General features: G+C 37.2%; 1 protein-coding gene across 1 annotated transcript in view; it reads right to left on the bottom strand.

Annotated features, from left to right (window-relative positions):
- BRWD3 (bromodomain and WD repeat domain containing 3) overlaps nucleotides 1-20241 on the bottom strand; it is a 112112-nt gene that overhangs the window by 80415 nt on the left and 11456 nt on the right. Inside the window, exons 5-6 of the mRNA XM_090265374.1 lie at nucleotides 18566-18716; nucleotides 16909-17007 (exon numbers count right to left, since the gene is read on the bottom strand). Coding sequence (XP_090121500.1) covers nucleotides 16909-17007; nucleotides 18566-18716 — 250 coding nt within the window. The remainder of the gene's footprint in view (nucleotides 1-16908; nucleotides 17008-18565; nucleotides 18717-20241) is intronic.

Raw genomic sequence — 20241 nt, 5'->3', positions numbered from 1 at the left:
TCTTTATGCCAAGAGAGTGTAGAATGACATATAAAGTGTTGAAAGATAAAAATATTGCCAGCTAGGAATACTTTATTCAGCAAAACTATCCTCTAAATATGAAGAAAAAATAAGGCTTTCCCAGACAAACAAAAGCTGAAGGGAGTTCACCACCACTAAACCTGCCTTACAAGAAATACTGGAAGTTCTTTGAGCTGAAATGAAAAGATGCTAATAAGCTACATGAAAACATATGAAAGTACACAACACTGTGACAAAGGCAAAAACAGAACTAGAAAATTGTATATTAAGATTATTTTTAATCTATAATCTATAGATTCAAAGAAATCCCTATTATAATTCCAATGGCATAACTCACAGAAATAGAAGAAAACAATCCTAAAATTTGTATGGAACCAGAAAAGACACCAACTAGCCAAAATAACCCACAGAAAGAACAAAGCCTGAGGTTATCACACTTCCTGATTTTATACTATAAAGCTATAATAATCAAAAGAATATGGCCCTGATTGGTGTGGCTCAGTGGATTGAGCACCAGTCTGTAGACTGAAACATCACAGGTTCGATTCCTGGTCAGGGCACATGCCTGGAGTTTCTTTCCCTCTCTTTCTCCCTCCTTACCCCCTCTCTAAAATTAAAATAAATAAAATCTTTTAAACAAAGAATATGGTACTGTATAAAACATATATAAGACACATATACCAAATAAAAGCTATTGATGAGTATAAGCAGTGAACCTCCCCCTTGTTTTTGTGGATACCAAGTTGTGATTCAATACAAAAGGGTAAACCATGGGGACATGTGTTTTGGTCAAGGGAGTGGAGACAAAAAAATATAATACATAGTAATCCTGTGGGAAAATCAAGGAGCCAAGCAAGTAGCTCTATAGGTGGTAGAAGAATTGGTTCTGGCTTTACCCATTCCCCCTATTTTGGCAAAATGACAGTAAAATAGCAACACAGTATTGAGGGAAAAAATGGCCAACCTTCTTCCTTATCTATAAAATTTATAAAATAGGCATGATACCACCTATCTTGAGAATTAAGTAGATTTTGTAAAACACACAGCACAGGCATAGGAACTAAGTTTCGCAGGAACTAAGCCTACTGTGCAGACATACCATGCTCATGGATTAGAAGACCTGACATAGTCAACATGTCAATTCTCCCAAACTGATTTATAGGCTACATGAAATTCCTTTCAAAAGACTTTTGCAGATATTGACAAGCTTATTCTAAAATTTATATGAAAAGGAAGTGGCCCTAGAATACTGAAAACAATGTTGACAAAGAACAGAGTGAGAGGGATTGCTGTTTCCAATGTTAAGGTTTATTATGTAACTATAGTAATCAAAACAACGTGGTATATAGGTAAGGAGATAAACACATAGATCAATGGAACAAAACAGAGAACAAAGAAATAGATCCACATAAATATGCTTAACTAATGTGTGAGAAAAGTACAAATCAAATTCAATAGAGGAAGGATAGCCTTTTGAAGAAATGTTGCTGAAGCAATTAGACATCTTTAGGTAAAAAATAATGAACTTCAAAAAAAAATACAATAATGAACCTCTACCTAAACTTCTTACACTATACAATTTAACTCAATATAGATCATAGAATTAAATGTAAAACATAAAACTATCAAGCTTTTAGGAAAAAAAAGACACAGGAGAAAATCTTCAGAATCTGGGGCTAGGTAAAGAATTCTTAGGCTTAACAACAAAAGCATGATCCAGAAAAGGGAAAATTGATATACTAGATGCTATCAAAATTAAGAAACTTTTGGTCTATAAAAGCCTATGTGAAGATGATGAAAAGGCAAGTCTGAGATGGGGAGAAAAGATTTACAAGTTACATACCTGACAAAGGACTGGTATCTAGAGTATATAAAGACTCTGAAAGCTCAACAATAAAATAATCGAATTAGAAGACAAGTGAAAGATGTGAACAGATATTTCATCAGAGGATATACCATATAGTAAATAAGCGCACAGAGAGGTGATCCACTTAAGTAGTCATCAGGGAAATGCAAATTAACACCACAATGATATATTACACTATACACACATATGAGAACAGCAAAAATTAAAACACCATGTCTATACCAAAGGTTGGTAAAAAATGTTGAAAAACCTTATCACTTATACGTTGCTGATGGGAATGTAAATAAAATGTTACAGCCACTCTGGAAAATAGTTGGCCGTTTATTTTTTTAAAAAAACAACAACTAAACATACAATTTCCATACAACCCACCATTACGCTCTTGAGCTTTTATTAAAAACGAAAGCTTATGTTCACACACTCACTCCCATCAAAAAAAAAAAAAAGAAGAAAGAAAGAAAGAAAAAGAAAGAAAACAAAGCCTGTCTACAAATGTTCACAGCTTTATTTGTAATTGTCAAAAAGTAGAATCAACCCAGATGTCCTCCAACCGGTGAATGGTCAAACTGGTACATTAATACCATGGAATACCCCTCAGCAATAAAAAGGAATAAATATTGATACATGCGAAAACACAGCTGACTTTCCAGTGAATTACACTGAGTGAAAGAAAGTTATACAGCATATGATTACATTATATGACATTGTTGAGGGCCGATTTGTGGTTGACAAGACTGTGAGGGTAGCTCAGGCAGGAGGTAGGTGGGTGTGGTTATAAAGGGGCTACAGGAGGAATCCTGTGATAAAATAATTCATCTTAACTGAGGAGGTAGATACACAAGGGATAGAATTGTATAAAACCTAGTAAGCACACATTTACACTAAAATGAGGATAAGCAAATTGTCCCAGTTCACCACCCTGGAAACTCTGCTTCCTTTAGCCGTCTGTCTGCCTCTGCCACTGCAGCCTGTCAATATTCTTCTTATCTTTTAATGCATAGCCTAAACCCACCTGATTCCAAAAAACCTCCGCTGCCTTGCGGCATACCTCTTCAGGGGAAAGGCTAAGGGAGTAAACCCCGACAGAAAATCCGGAGCTGGAGTCCCTAAGGCGGTTTGACGTTGTAGTCAACACCGGCAACTCCTGCGGCGCACCTGAAGCCAAGCTGTATCGACTCCGTCTTTCCCTTGGACCCTTCAGCTGCGAAGAGAGGGGGGGTCTGCTGCATGGGCAACAGCAGACCCTCCATATCACCCTGCCCAGGCTCTGTAGCTTCAGCTTCACTGGAGAGGACACTCCAGCGTCATCGCAAGATGTCGATTCAACACGGGAGGAGACAGATACCGTGTCACTCCCGAGTCGGACTGCACAGCCATTCTCGGCGGTGCAGATAGACTCTTAAGAAGCTACACCATCGTCTCTTGAGACAGACGGCTGCCGACGGAAACCCACCTCCTTTTCCATGAAACCTTTCTCAAGCACTTCAGCCAAAAACTAACTCTCCTGTTTGTCAAGGTCCTTTTATTAGTTGTGCATATCTGCAATCTAGGATTATAAGCCCTTTAAGCAGAAAGATTAATGTCTAATGCATCACGCACTGGCCTTGGTCCCTTGGAAGCAAAAAACATCCAGGTATTTGTTTAATTAACCTGACCCCACCTTTTCCAAAATATCCAACCATAATTCTTACTCCTCCAGGGCATACATTTTCCATTTGAAGTCAGACAAGCTCTCTTTTCTCTCCTACCCAGATATCCTCTAACCTGGAATGTTCCACCCTTCAGCAGAGATCAATCCTTAAAAGCTCATCTCAAAGGTTATTTCTTCCTTAAAATGTGTTCTTGTTTCTCCTGATCAGTTTCATCTCTCCTTTCTGAATGCCTTGCATTTCACTACATCACTTGGTTTGCCCACTATAGATCAAATGTTTGTGCCCCACCCGCCAATTCATATGTTGAAAATGTCATGGTTTTAGGAGATCAGGACTTTTGGAAGTGATTACATCATGAGGGTTCTGCCCTCAGGAATGGAATGAGTACCTTCATAAAAGCCTGCACCATGGCTGGTGTGGCTTGGTGGATTAAGTACTGGCCCACACACCAAAGGGGCAAACCAAAGGGTCGCCGGTTCGATTCCCAGCCAGGGCACATGCCTGGGTTGCAGGCCAGGTCCCCAGTTGAGGGTGTGCAAGAGGCAGCCACACAGTGATGTTTTTCTCCCTCTCTTTCTCCTTCCCTTCCTCTCTCTATAAAAATAATAAATAAAATCTTTTTTTAAATAATAAAATAAAATAAAAGAAGTCTGACGAAGCTCTCTTGCTCCTTCCTCCATCTGAGGTTACAGCAACTATGAACTGAAAAACAGGCCTTCACCAGAACTGTGAGAAATAAATGTTTGTTGTTTATAATCCACTTAGTCTATGGTGTTTTGTTATAGCAGCCACCAAAGAATGAGATAATGAACTTTACTATAATCATATTCCACAGTCTAAACCTCCCCAGTAAAAGAGTAAAATCCTTGACAGCAAGAATCCCTGAAGACTCAGAAAAGGCTTTTCACATTGCTGGTGTTCCAAGTAATTGCTGAACTGAATAAAAATTGTTTCACAACCAATACTACAGAAATACAAAGGATTGTAAGAAGTTACTATGAACAATTATATGACAAGAAACTTGACAACCTGGGGGAAAGGGACAAATTTCTGAAAGTTAAGTAATTTGGATTATTGTTCAGCCTTCCAAATCCATGGAGAACATAAATTCCATAAAGTCAACAGGTATTATAGTGAAATATTGATCAAATATGAAAAACTGATCAAATTTCTTATGATTTACAAGATATCATTGCTGATTCGTCTCCTGACTTAAAAAAAAGGATTTAAAAAAGTTTATTTTGGGGGGGACAGTTTTAGGTTCACAGCAAACTTCAGTGCAGAGTCCCGATATGTCACCTGCTCCCAACAGAGCCTCCCCTACTGTCATCTCCCACAGTGCATTTGTTACAGCTGCTGGACATACACTGAAATGTTATCATCACCTGAGGGCCATGGTTCACATTAACGTTCCCTTGCATTGTTGTAGATTCGATGGGTTTCTATAGTTGAATCGCGTAGTTTCATTCCCTGAGACATCCCCTGTGCTTCTCCCTGCCTTTCAAAACCCTGCCTTCTCAGTTTCTTGTACTGTTTTTTCTACTATGACATCCCCTTCATGAAATGCTGATAATTCATTCACATTCTAGCCAGGGCTCTGTCTTTGCGCTAGCCCTGCAACCTTAAACTCACATAGGAAATATTGCCAACCTTTATCTGCCACTCATGCGCATCATCCCGTCTCCATCTATAGCAATAGCCGTCCCTCTGACTCCTCTGCGTGCTTCTTCCAGTCTCTCTCCTCCCCGATTTATTTACTCTACACTCTGCAAATAGTAACCAATCAAAATAGAAATCCAATTATATAATTTTTTTCTGTTCAAAAGCATCCGATGATTCCATCTAAACTCATTAGGACAGGACAGAACTGGAGCCGGCAAACGGAAGTACATGAGCAAAAATGCAGCCCCTTGCCTGTTTTAGTAAATACATCTGTCCTGGAAAACATATGTTCATTCACATGTTACCTGTGGCTGCTATTTTAAAATGGAGTGTATTGGGGTGACACTGGTTCACAAGACCATACAGGCTCCAAGAGCACAACGCAACAAAACGTCATCTGCACGCCGCATCGTGCGCCCATTGCTGCCTCTCGCAGAGCTGAGTGAGCAGCTGCAACAGAAAGCAAAGGGCCCAGGAGGCCAAAACCTTTTCCTCTCTAGTCCTTTATCCCAAAAGCATCCATCCTTGCAGCACGGAGAATTCAGAGTAATTGGTCTGCAGCCTCCCTTTCCAGTCTCATCTGCCACTGCAAACTCTAGGCTTTGGTTATAGCAAACAGGCAATTCTCTTCTGAGTAAAACAACTAATTCACTTTTCAAGAGGCTGTACTTGATATAGTTGGACCTCGAGGAGTGTTAAATAAAATAATAGCATTTACCAATTCCCACCTTATTATCTCGTGTACTATTTAAAACACACACAACAATGTGAAAACTCTTTAGGAAAGTAATACCAAATACGAGTATTATAAATATATCAGAGCCATAGATAATGAGCAGGCTGACAGCTGGGGGGCTTCGGAAGGTAGGGTGGTAGGTGGATTGAGCAAAAGAGAAAAATACTCATGAACAGGGACAACAGTGTGGTGATTGCTGGGGGTGGGAGACAGGGTGAGGTGGAGGAGGGTAGAGGGGATAAATGGTGATAGAAGGACATTTTACTTGGGGACATGAACACAGAATACAGTGTACAGATAGATGATGTATCGTGGAATGGTGCACCTGAAACCTGTATAATTTTGTTAGCCAGTGTCACGTCAATAAATTCAATAAAATGAATAAATAATCTCAGATCAGCTACATGGTCAACAAGAGGTTCCATTATAGCAACTAGGAAATACTAGATCTGTCCAGAAAAAGTCCAGCCGTTATTAATGTAATGAGAACAGTGTGCGTAACATTGATGTAGCCTGGCAGCCAAGGAGAGGGGACTGGAATGTGCATGCGTGAACAATGACGCCCTCACCGCACTAGTCAGTGGGGGCAGTAGACACTGTTGAGTGACATGTGTACTATGTGGTTGTCACGTTTGAAATGACTGAGTGAGCAGAGCAATGAATCTGCATCCAACTTTGCGTTAAGCTTGAACATTCCTTCATGGAAACTATTGGGATGACTCAGAAGGTCACAGCTGTGGGCAGCTGGTAATTGGCAGCTCCATCACAACAGTGCACCCGCTCATGCATCACGTCTTGTGCAGAGTTTTTTGGTGAAACATCAAACCACCCAGGTGACTCAGCCCCCAACAGCCCAGATTTGGTGCCCTGTGACATCTGGCTTTCCCAAAACTAAAATCACCTTTGAAAGGGAAGAGATTTCAGAAGATCGATGAGATTCAGGAAAATATAACAGGGCAGCTGATGGTGACTGGGAGAACTGTGTGAGGTTCCAAGGTGCCTCCTTTGAAGGGGACTGAGGTGTCATTGTCCTATGTACAGTGTTTCTTGTATCTTCTTCAATAAATGTCTGTTTTTCATATTACATCGTTTGATACCTTCTGGACAGACCTCATATGTTATTTACTTTGCTGAGAGTTTCGTGGGAGGGGCACTGAATTTGAAATCAAAGGGAAGGTCTGAGACTTAAGTTTATATATACAAACACTATGGTTGCATGTGATTTATATAATCTTTTCATGAAGATAACTCAAATATTAGCTCTATAAGCTATGAGTCACTATTATCAGTATCTCTGACCCAGTACCATAATCACAAGTTACAGCTGTGTAACATTTTGAAGTTTATAAAGTAATTCCACAGACTTCTCATTTGAGCTCACAGCAATCCTGTGAGATCTGAAGGCAAGCATTTTCTTCAATTTGAAAATGAGGAAATGAAGCACCCCCCCAAAAAAAACTAAGTGTCTTGCCTAACATTCCAGAGCCAATAGATGGCAGGGTTACCCTGAATCCAGGTCTCCTGATGACAGTACAATAGTCTTCCCACTTTTCAATGCTATCTATTTAATGATATTATAGAAACTCAAATCTGAGAGCAAAGATTCTGCATATATTCTTCAACCTTTCCTCTACTTGCAAAGGACACTGAACAAAGTCAGCAGGAAGTCTGGAATTTACTAAGTTGGGTTTTACTGCACACTTCACAAAGATTTAAGAAGTATTCTAAAATGGCCACATAAGGATTGTTAGAGCACTAGTCCACTCTGTTCATTTTCTGTTTACTGAGGATAAAACTTGGTGCTCTGGTCTGGAACTTTGAACTGGTGTCAGAAAATGTTTCTAGGCTAAAACAAAACAGACTAAGACTAAGACCATCCAGAAAAGTGCTTAAATCCTATTAATAAAAATTGCTGTATGTTAACCCTGTGCCTTTAAAAGACTTATGAAGACTTCATGTTGAAAGAATCAAAGCATATCTGGGGACTGAAAGAGTGACTATCAGCCAGGACTGGGAAAGAAAAAAAACAGCCCTGCAATTAATCAGGCTGGGAAGACAGACAAGATAAAGCTGGCTCTCAAGTGAACAGGAAACACTGTTTTTCCCAAGGTCATGCAGTAGTTGTAAAATATCATAACTACACCCTCTTTGAGTGATGACTGCTTTCTCACCAATAATGCTCCCAGACTTGCTTTGCTATTTTCATTTATTACCAGAGGAAGACACCCAATTTCTAAAGCACCCGACTTCATGGCAGCACCCAATCCCTACTTCCCTCAATCTGCCTCAGAGGCAGCCAGCAATCCAGAACTAGTCCCGGCTTCCTTTAAACCCTGCTCAGAAAACTTCAATGGTAAACCAAAACTTACATTGCTTTATCAAGGGGATAGGCGTTTAAACAATCAGTTTTCCTACCACGACTACAAGAATATAATGCTCTAGAATGAGCAGAAAGTGTAACTCAGAAATATGAATTAGTTGAGCTTAATCACAATCATGTGACATACAGGCTAACAATTATTTATTTCTCAACGGGATGTCTTTCAAACAATGAGAATTTATCATTAAAACTAAAAAGGGCACTCCCCTCCTTCTTATCCAGAGGATCTCCAAGGTTCTTCAGGAGTGTACTTCCTCACTATGAGTCAATAAATATGATTTTGTCAGACTATATGTTTGCTCCTGGTGGTCTCCGGTTGATGAGGCTTTAACAAGGTAAGTGATTTTGAATTACCCCTAGAGACTCAGCAGTTTAGTGCTGACAAAACCCCCCACATCCCCCCAAAAGAAACACTTCTGAGTCTAAACCATAAAATCACTACACATAAGAGACTTTTATTGCTAAGAAAGAGGAATAACTCACAGAATTCTACTGATATATCACAGAAGACATCTGATCAAAGATGCTAAAAGATACAGTAATTAACCAAAGCCAGGTAACTGGCATATTTGCTGGGAGAAAGAGTATATGATCAATTTAGCATCAAGCTCCAGATTAAACCAAAACTGTACAAATTGGCAATATTATCTGATTTTTAATGCAAATAAGTCACATTACTCTTGAGAAATTTTATCTGTCACCTATATCTAATCATATGCTGTACATAATGTTCACAAAATCCTTGTGTAATTTTCTAACTTGTAATTTTTTAATTTTAATATTGCTTATATTAAAATAGAACAGTTCAAATTCTTCTTTAAATGGCATTGAAATAAAATTAGGCCCTGGCCGGGTTGCTCAATTGGTTAAAGCATCGTCCCGATACACCAAGACTGCGGGTTCGATCCCCGATCAGGGCACATACAAGAAGCAACAATGAATGCACAAATAAGTGGAACAACAAATCGACCTTCCTCTCTCTCTCCTTCTCTCTCTGTTTCTCTGCAATCAATAAATAAAACAATTTTTAAAAAGGTAAAATTAATTATTTTAACCAGAGGTCAAGCTAACGTCATATTCACAGATGCCATTAAACAACCCAGAGAGTTTAAAAGTGCCTCACTGCCTTGGAAAATAGCAGGCGTAGCTACAGTATTTTAAAGAATAACCTCAACCCAGTTTGCTAGACCAGCCTTTTAAAGTGAATGAAGTGAATGAAGGACAAAGTACATTATTACTAAAATCATGTTCTAATATGATGTCTATAGATCAATAAGGGATGTTTTCAAATCCACGAAACAACTTCAAAACAATAAAGCATAGTTTTCAACCTCTGAGAACCAGCAGCTACACACCTAACTCAAAGATAAACCTCAGGAATGTGGGGGTAGGGTGGAGAATAAAGTAGAAAGGGAGAGCTTTCAGCAGAAGCTTAAGATCGAATCAGAAACAGTACCAGGCTCAGCCAATAACTGCTAACCAGATAACCAGATAACAGTCTTAAGGCTTTATACACACAAGGCAGAAAAGACTATTGTTCACAGATCAGGTTTCTTACACACACCCATTATCATCAATATCATCTTTAAATACAAAGTCTGTGAGAAAACAAGCTGTATTTAAAGAGGGCTAAAATAATCTTGAATTAGTCTTTTCTCTCTTTTCAAAAAGGTCACTTGGACAACATTTAAAGGTTTAAAATTTAATCAGAAAAATAGAATATATGCACCCTTCTGATTGGTTAAAATGCAGTTGTCCTATTAAGTAGAGGACAACAATTGGCTAAGAAACTATTCTGTCATTGGAAAGTGACTCATAAAATTCAGTGTCAATCGTAGGTTTACAATGATCAGTATTGTTTTCTGTGTCAAGCTTGGTTCAGGGTTTTCTCCCAAAAGTTCTAACTAAACAAATTACTACAGTCTTGAAAGAAGCCAGAAAGAGTAGAAATGAATTTTAATAAAACCTGAAGGCTAGTAAAAGCACAAAAGAATTATAGATTTCATGAATTTGATGCTGCTATGGATCAAATTATATCTGAAACCTTAACTACACAAAGCAACAGCTTTAGAGTCTATAAGGCTAATACCATTCCCACCTCATAACACCCATCCACAGTACAATATTAAGTCCTACAGACTATCGATATTTGTGATCATTGAATATCTTATTGCTAAAATATTAAATGAGACATGGCAAAACCCCCAATATTTCTAACTCCATTCAGCCTTCTGGCAAAGTTCATTTAATATAATTTGAGAAGAAATATCCTAAATCCTTATTTTCTTATCTTCTTCTAACCCATTTAACCTGATTTTATTATTATACACAAACATTTTTGGTGTCTTTTCTTCCAACTAAACAATTCTGGAGTTGTCTTGCAGCTTCCCTTTGTCAACTATAAATATAAACTTCTATTTCTATAAGACACAGAGTGAAATGTATAGAACAAAAACTAAAATATTCTTTTATAATACTTCGGTACACATTGAAATCAAGAGCTAAAGGAACGACAAAGAATAATGAGGAAGGGGAAAATAATGTTTATCATAGGATTAAACAGAAATTCTTCATTGTGTTTTACATGATGATACTAAGACTTATAAAATCTGTTTTCTTTCAAATTGATAAACTGAAATTATTAATCCCGACATTAATACAATATTGATTTCAGAAATGAATACAAGAGCTAGTAATGCATGAGCTGTATAAAAGCATACAAATGCCTTTAAAAGGGATGCTTCAGTCTCCATGTGGCAGCAATTATAGAACTTCCATTCATTTAATATTTAGTGAGCACGCACAATGTAGCACATACAAAAGATTCTGAGTTTATATTCCAGTTCTAATTAGTTGCAGGTGTGACAAGAATCCCTTGCTCTTCTCCAAACACATAAAAGTAATGACTGGAAATGCAACGTGTTTTGTGCACAATTATGTGAGTACAAAAAGGAGGAAGGTGGTAGATGGAGGGAATCAGGCAACACAAAGCAAGCCCTGGAAAAACTGTGATCCACGGGCAAGAGATAAGAACTACGTAAAATTAGAGAGGGAGGATGACAAATATCCCTGGCAAAAACCCAGTCACCTCAACCAAACAAAAAGTTTAAATTATATTACTTTCTTTTTTGTTTTCATTTGCATGTTAACAAGAGGCGGGTCTCCCACCTCCAAGGGAATTCTGGATTTAAGTGTGACATATCACCCATACAATGCCCAATAAGCCAAGAGCCAATCAATACTAAATGGAAGTTTATGGCAATATATAAATATTAACTTAGCTACGGCGGTACTGCAAGCCTCCTGAGTTGTATACAGTATAAATTATAGGCCTACAATGTAAATTACAGGATGCTGGCTATATGTCAAATATACTAAAGATAAGGGGGGGGGGGGAAGCTTTAAAAATAAGAGTCTTATCATGCCCTTGACTCTGTTGAGAAAAATAAGCGTGTACTTTGGTCCTGGGGTATAATGTCAGTCCCAAACGAAAATGAGTAAGCCCATCCTGCTGCCATTGCTTTGGATAATTTTATGAAAATTATTTAGGACTTCTATCATGATGGATAATAACTAAAGTACCAGTTCTTGCAAATATTCACTTCAAACAGATGCGGAACAGTTTTAAACTTACTTCTGTACTAACAAACTAGCTCAGGAGCAGAGTTGTGTGTGTGTGAAATTTCATTTTCAAATTTCAGTGCAGCTAGTACACAGTTTCCAAAACAAATACTAATATTTAAAGGGATGAAGAAATAACAATACTTAGTTGATTATAGTACAAGATGTCAAACAATGGTACAAGTATTACATATACGTCAGGATTTCTTCGGGCGGCATTAGATATTAACACTGTTTAGAATTTAGTTCATTCTCTTCCTCTGATTTAACCTTGGCACACTGCAAAACCAATTTGATTAGTCAAGCATATAGCTAATGAAATAGCATGACTGGAGCTTAGATCCGTCATAATGTTAATAGGCATCTCTGCTATTGCTCTACAGGAATTTGGAAATTCGATCTTGATAAACTTAAGTACACATATATTTAAAGTATTACGGTAGCCAGCCTGGAGAACGGAATTTGGGAATTAACTCCCAAATTCCATCCCCATGCTCCCTCACCTCCATTTCATTAAATTACTTAAAAACCTCGTTGATTAACTGCACAAAGTATGGGGACATCTGAATAAATATGCTAATATAGTGGAGAGTCCAGATAAGGTCAGGATTTTATTGTTTTTGACCAAAGACAATTGTAAAACTTTCATTGAAAGGAAGTGGCACAATGCGCTCTTTAAAATGAGTTACAAAATCAAAATAGAAAACCCTAAATGTAGTTTCTAAGTACTAGAGAAAATGGAAATGTTCAAAGTTAAGTTTGTAAAATAGTCAATAGATTATTAGCAAAGTATAAAGCCATCCAGAGAGCTGCTTCCTGGTTCCCATATTGTTCAAAATCTGCAATGTCCAATACAGCGGCCATTAGCCACGTGTGGCTATTGCATATCAAATTACTCCAAACTTCCAAAAATTAAAAATTTAGTTCTTCAGATGCAATATCCACACGTAGCTCAAGGCTTCTGTTTTGGACGTCATATCATAGAACAGAACATCTCTGTTACCGCCAAGTTCTATTGGGTAGTACTACTCTACCTAAAATACAGTTCAAATGAGCCCCAAGAAATAACTGCTATAATTCCAAATATACTACATAAAATAAAGGCAACATATCTATTTATGTTTTCAAAAGTCGGCGCAAAGTTAGAATAGAAGGAGACACTCTCGAACTGATAAAGGGCATCTACGGTCACGCCGAATGGCGCAGGGGTGTCTGCTTTCCCCCTAAGATCAGAAACAAGGCAAGGATGCCCGGTCTCACCGCTGAAGTTCACCTTTGTACCCAAGGCGCTAGCATGTCAATAGTACAAGTACACTCAAAACCCATATAATCTTATTACCCAATGTCACTCCAACAGACTTAATGAAAAGAAAAAAAAACTATATAAGGCATAAAAGGAGAAAGAAAAAGGAAAAGAACTATAAGGCAGACACAATTAGAAAGGAAAAAGTATACCTGTCTGACTTTGTAGACAATATGATCATCTATGTAGAGAGCCCCAAAGAATCTCAAACACATAACAAAACAAAACGAAATCCACTATTAGAGCTAGTTAATGAATTTAGCAAGGTCAATATTAGGAAGGAAGGAAAGGAGGGAGGGAGGGAGGGGGAAGGGAAGGAGGAAGGAAGGAAGGAAGGAATGGAGAGAGAGAGAAACCTGTTTCTATTTATTATCAACAAACAACTGGAAATTGAAATTTGGGGGATTGATTATGAAGTGGGGAGCGGGCTGGGTGGAGGGGGGATGAAGGGTGAAAATGGGGCATCTGTAATAGCATAGACAATAAAACATCAAAATGAATAAAAGCCGGCGGGCGCGCTGCGTGCCGCCGCGCTCCCCGCACGCGCGTGCCGCAGCACTCCCCCCGCCGCGCGTTAAAAAAAAAAATGAAAAGAAAAGAAATGGAAATTTTAAAATATACAATTTAAAATAGCATAAAAAGAGATGAAATCCTTAGAGAAAAATTTCACAACAGATGTGCAAGACTTGTACAATAAAAAATATAAAATACTGCTGTGAGAAATTAAAGATCTAAATAATGAAGAATTATACTATGTTCCTAGATTGGCATGGTTATTGTTGTTAAGATGTTAATTTTCCCCAAACTGATCTATAGATTCAATATAACCCCAAGGAAAATCCCAGATGCTTTATTTGTAGAAATTGGGAAATCTATTCTAAAATTATATATTGCACGTGGGAATACAAAATGGGATAGCCATTTTTGAAATTAATTTGACAGGCTCTTAGAAAGTTAAACTTGCACTTACTGTATGATCCAACAATCACACTACCTAGATATTTACCCAAGAAAAATGAAAACACATGTTCATGCCAAGACCTGTACAAAAATGTTTAATTTTATAGCAGCTTTACTTATTTATAATAGCCAATATTTAAACCACCCAAATGTCTATCAATTGATGAATGGACAAGCAGACTGTGGTATAACCATACAATGAAATACTACTTGGTAATTAAAAGAAATATTTATAAAATATAAAAGTTCCATTAAAAAGTATGATACATGAACTGTCATGCACAAATTAAAAAAAAAAAAAAAAACATGAGGTCTAAGTGAAATCAGACTGACACAAAAATACTGCATACTTTATGATTTCATTTAGGTGACATTCTTAAGAAAGCAAAAGTACGGTGACAGAGAGATTAGTGATTTCTAGCGGTTGAGGGAGAAGTAGGGGATTGACTACAATGAGACATGAAGGAAATTTAGGAGGTGATAGAAATGTTCTACATTTTTATTGTACTGGTGGCTATTATGTGAATTATACCATAATATACTGGACTTGAATAATAGTAATGTGGCTAATCCTCAATCTTTGGAGCTCTGTAAGTGTAAATCTGTTATACCAAGGAAGTATAGTGACATCTAACAATTAAATGGTTTTTAGAAAAACACATATATACTATGTGTAAGGCAAGCAGTATAATTTATACCAGTCACATACTTCTCCAAGTTTTGGGTTTTTCTGCTGTAAATAAGGGTTTACAACCCAGTTTCCCAAATCTGTGCCCAGAAAACTTTCAGAATGTTACAGGTATTCCTGGAAAAGGGTTCCCCCATCAGGTTAGGAAATACTCCCCATAAGGTAATTCACAATGTCTTCTTAGCACATGAAAAGCTCTCAGCCTTTCATTTTTTTCCCATATTTTTAAAACTCAGTATCTCCCACATTTACTTGACCAAGGAAAAAGTATACCTGTCTGACTTTGTAGACAGTATGATCATCTATGTAGAGAGCCCCAAAGAATCTCAAAAACATAACAAAACAAAGAGGCAGTGTTGCTAAAGTTCTTTCCACCTCTAAGATTCTTTGATAAACATTTTTAAAAATAATTTATTTATTTATTTTTAGAAAGGGGGAAGGGAGGGAGAGAGAGGGAGAGAGAAATCAATCTGTGGTTGCCTCTTGTGCACTCCCAACTGGGGACCTGGCTCGCAACCCAGCGACCCCTAGGTTTGCAGGCCGGGGGTAAACTTTCAAGATTTATCTTCATGATTAAGTTTCGTTTACAATGGAAAACTGTAAGACTGTCTGATTTTATTTTATTTTAATCCTTACCCAAGGACATGCTTATTGATTTCAGAGAGAGGGCAAAAGATGGGGAGGGGGGGAAAGGGAGAGGGAGAGGGGGAGAGGGAGAGGGGGAGAGAGAGAGAGAGAGAGAGAGAGAGAGAGAGAGAGAGAGAGAGATCTTTCAGTTGCCTCTTATACATGCCGGGGATGAAACCCGCAACCTAGGTATGTGCCTTTCAAACATCACATCCAATTAGATACAACTCACTAGTCTACTTTCCCAGGTATAGGATTCCCAAGAACTTATACTTGCACTGTCATATTTGTATGTAATGTTTGGCTATTTTATAACAAGCAGGCATTATTTTCTGTTTGTACAAAAGCAATAAAGGTTAAAAATGACAAAAACAAAAGAAGTATTGTTAGCAATATACATCCAAGTACCCAATTTTCATTAATAAACACCTTATGAATCTTTATCAGTGATTTGTCTAAATATCTTTTAAAATAATCTCTAACCAAATTTACTTAATCTCTTAGGGTAAGTTCTATAAGATAGCATCCCTTTGAAAAAAGTGTTCTGGGGCAGTGAACACAGAATACAATATACAGATGGTGCATTAAAGAGCAGTACAACTGAAGCCTATCTAAGTGTATTAACTAAAGTCACCCCAATGAGGTCGCGGAAAACAGAAAAAAAGAAACACAAAGTATTCTTAGTTTTCCAGTTGAATTTAAGGAATATTGTCCAGGCACTTTATAAAATAGTAATTTTTTAAGAGTGAGAAAATAGGGAAGCAGAGTGACAGCCACTCACCTAGCTGCTGAGTTTTGCCCATCCTTTATGAGTTAACTTTATTGCGAATGGTCCTGCCGTTAGATTTCCTTGGGAACCGCTACTAAACTTCTTCGTAGTAGTTGCCAGAGAAAACTAAGAAATATTCTAAATGGCACATGGGAATTTCAATAAACTGGAAGTGGAAAGGGTAATTGCTTATACTCATAAAGACATAAAATGTATAACACAAGTTTGGCAAGCAGATATAAGCAGAAGGTACTTTTGTTTCCTTATGAAAGGAAACAAAAGTATATTTACATAGATCTCCTAAAATCTTTGAACTCAGCACAGTTATGTAAATAGACGTCTGCATTCTTAAAAGCACCTATTGGATGTAAAAAAACGCTTTTGCTAAGAAGAAAGGAAAGAAGGAAGGAAGGAACAAGTAACCTTTACAAAAGATGATTAAATTTGCCTTAGTTTTTGTAAAAATGCTTTTAAAAATCTGGACCCACCATGAAAAGTCTCAAGAACGCAAGCAGTTTGTTTATACTTCAAATTTGATTCTCGTACCTATTTTTGGCTTTATTATGAGTTCAGGAAGGAACAAATCAAGAATATGTTTATAACTCACATGGACATTACTCACCCACATTTGGAGGTTTCACATAATTTACAGGTAGTTCTGGAGGTCTGCCTCTATGCAGAGCTGCAAAAGCAGATCCATTCCATAGTGTACTTTTACAGTCTATACAAAAAGATCCAAGCATTAGTCAAACAGTAGAACAGTGTTTTCTTTTGTTTTTTTTTAACTGTACCTCTTATTCAAATGTCTATTTTTAATTTAATTTGTTACAATATACTTTTTCCTACTAAAACCACAATAAAAATAATGTGCATATATATTTAAATATGTTACAAACCATGTACATTGCCACTGGTAAACACCAAAACAATATAGCATCAGGATATTTTATTCCTGTGCTGACCTAGGAGTAAAGTTTTTATTACACGTATATTTGAATTTGAATCTTATTTAAACGTCATGGATTAATAAGGTTTTAAGTTTACATTGGTCCTTTTTGATCTGTAGGCTTATAGGTATCTACCCCTATAAAACTGTATCAGCAGAGATACAGCTACATACGCATACACCAGACAAGATTCAGAAACGTCTCCTCCCATGTTTTGCAGTGCCTTTCAGCTGGGTCATAACAGGGAACACGGCATATGAGGTGACAGCTGACTGTACAGAGTTGTGGCTTTTGGGTCTGCCTTTTATGTTTTATCTTACATCAACTTTGAAACGAAAATATTGCACCCTTCTCTTAAAACCTTGCAAATTAATTGAGATAAAGAATTTCTTCGAATTATAAAGTAGGATGCTTAATTACTGCTGTCATTTATATTTGTGAATTAGGATTAAAAAATGTTTTTAAATCCTCACCCAAGAATATGTTTATTGATTGATTCTTTTTTTTTTTTTTGAGAGAGAGGGAGAGAGAGAGAGAGAGAGAGAGAGAGAGAAACATCTATGTGAGAGAGAAACATTGATCGGTTGCCTCCCATATGTGCCCTGAGAACGGAAGTCACAACCTAGGCATGTGCCCTGACCAGGAATTAAACCCACAGGCTTTTGGTGTGTGGGGTGACGCTCCAACAGACTGAGGCACCCAGGCAGGGCTGCAAATTAAGATAAACAAAATTCTGCTAATAAAGCAAAATAGAAATAAATTGGTTGCTAGTAAGTATTTATTACACTAAGAGGTATCCTTAACACCTAATTTCACATTTCTATGTTCATTAAATTCTATTTCATCTTTTACATATTGGGGTTCCATGTAAAAACCTGGGAAAAATATGCAAAAGGCTGAAAAACAGTGGAGGACAGAAACTATTTTGGAACAGTCACTGATGGGTTGACATTTGTGTTTAAATATTTTCAATTATAATTTTACATACCATAATTTTCATTTGTTATAAAATAGTCTATGCGATTAGGATGATATCAAGACTCAAAAATTAAGAACACTAAAATGTAATTGATACTGTACTAATCAGACCAGCAATCTCTATGCCACATGATTATAGATTTTATATCCTTTGCCTCTGTGATATTTATTGTTTTACAAAAAAGGGCTCCTTTTAAGCCTCTAAAAATTTACTTATACACTAAGAAAATAAAATAAGATGGGCAAAAGAAGAAAAACTAGAAGAAAATTAGTATTTACAAAGGCTTGGGAACATTAACTTAACATAAAAATATGCTGTTCCCCACTCCTTCCTCAAAAAACTGAAAATCTTACCTTTGGCATCCCGTAACAGAGACTGCCGACCAACACCTAGCAATGTCTGTACCCCAGGAACACTCTGAGGGATCTCCTTATCTAGCAAGGGACCAATCCGTTCACAAATTTTAAGGAGGTAGTCTGGAGGAATGTGTGCATTGGCTGCCACCTAAAAAGCATAAATAAAACACAGGAAAAACTGTTAGAAAAACATGAATCTACTCCATTACCAAACTTTTCCATCATGAAGCAAACTATAATTTTAAAACGCAAAATCAGAAAAATAATATTTTAAATATATAATACATCAACCTAAATAGTCAATAGATTATTAGCAGATTATACACCCATCCAGAGAGCTGCTTCCTGGTTCCCATATTGTTCTAAATCTGCAATGTCCAATACAGTGGCCATTAGCCACGTGTGGCTATTGCATATCAAATTACTCCAAACTTCCAAAAATTAAAAATTGAGGAAACAGCTACAAAAATTGAGTACATTTAAATAATATAGCATTGCTCAGTGAAATAAACCAGGCAAAGAAAGCAAAATACCATATGATCTCACCTAATACAGGAAACTAAAGAACAACACAAACAAAGGAACTAAATAGAACAAGGAGCAGAATAGCAGTCAATAGGGGGGAGTGGGGAGGGAGAGAAGGGGGATAAGTAAGGGAAGGGTCTAGTCAAGGAACGTGTATAAATGACTCATGGGCATGGACAACGGGGAGGGATATGACTGTGGGAGAAGGGGTGGGTTGGGTGGGGGGAGCAATGGGGGGGAAAATGGGACAACTGTAATTGAAAAACCAAATAATAAAAAAAAGAAAAAAAATAATATAGCATTTAAAGAGCATGGCACTAAGTGCTACAAAACAGCAAAAGTGAGCATGCCTAAAATCAAGGAAGTACAAAGATGGGTAAAGTCTACTAGTACTTGATTTATTCAGAAGTAACGAACTGATCAAGAATCAGAGGCTCTAGATTCTATTTAAATGATGAGAATGCAAGCAAAAGGTATTACTTGCACCAAACTCTTCCCTTACCAATCTCTTTAGAATTAACAGGGCACAGTCGCTTAATAAAGCAGAATTGTTTGTTCTAAAAAGAGCTGACTAGTTTCCAAAAGAGCATCAAATTAATGATTTTATAAATACCATGCTCTAAGCTGTATATGGTACTCAAAATTCATTGCAATATCAATGTTTTTTAAAACACACAAGTAAATTTCTGGAGATGGCTAACATAGGTAGATAGGGATGAGGGAATAAAGAAAAATTGTTTCTCATTTTTTCTCTAAGCTAATGTTCAAGTCCCCAGTGTGTTTCATAAATGCCTAATTATTAAAATGGTAAACAGAGGGCGGGGAGGGGGAGGGGGTGGGCATCAGAAAAATAAAATAAAATAAACAAGACAAAATAGTAAACAGAGAAAACTAGAATATTACAAATCCTAAGATAAAACAAACATGTGCATTCTTATCTTGATATAAGGTCCTGAAATCTACTTCTGGCTACAGCACCAACTTTTAAGAGAGAGAGAGAGAGAAATATAAACAAAAATATACATGTCTACCATCACATAGTACACACATCGATATATTACCAGGTCAAGAACCACACAACACAAGAAAAATAGTTTTGTCACTCATCCCTAATGATCACCATGAGGCAAGAGATTATGCATGTTCAA

Source organism: Furipterus horrens, unplaced genomic scaffold (assembly GCF_987537825.1).
Source record: "Furipterus horrens unplaced genomic scaffold, mFurHor1.1.pri manual_scaffold_17, whole genome shotgun sequence".
Lineage (NCBI taxonomy): Eukaryota > Metazoa > Chordata > Mammalia > Chiroptera > Furipteridae > Furipterus > Furipterus horrens.
The sequence above is the reverse complement of the archived record's forward strand: the minus strand, read 5'-3'. Positions and strand labels throughout refer to the sequence as shown.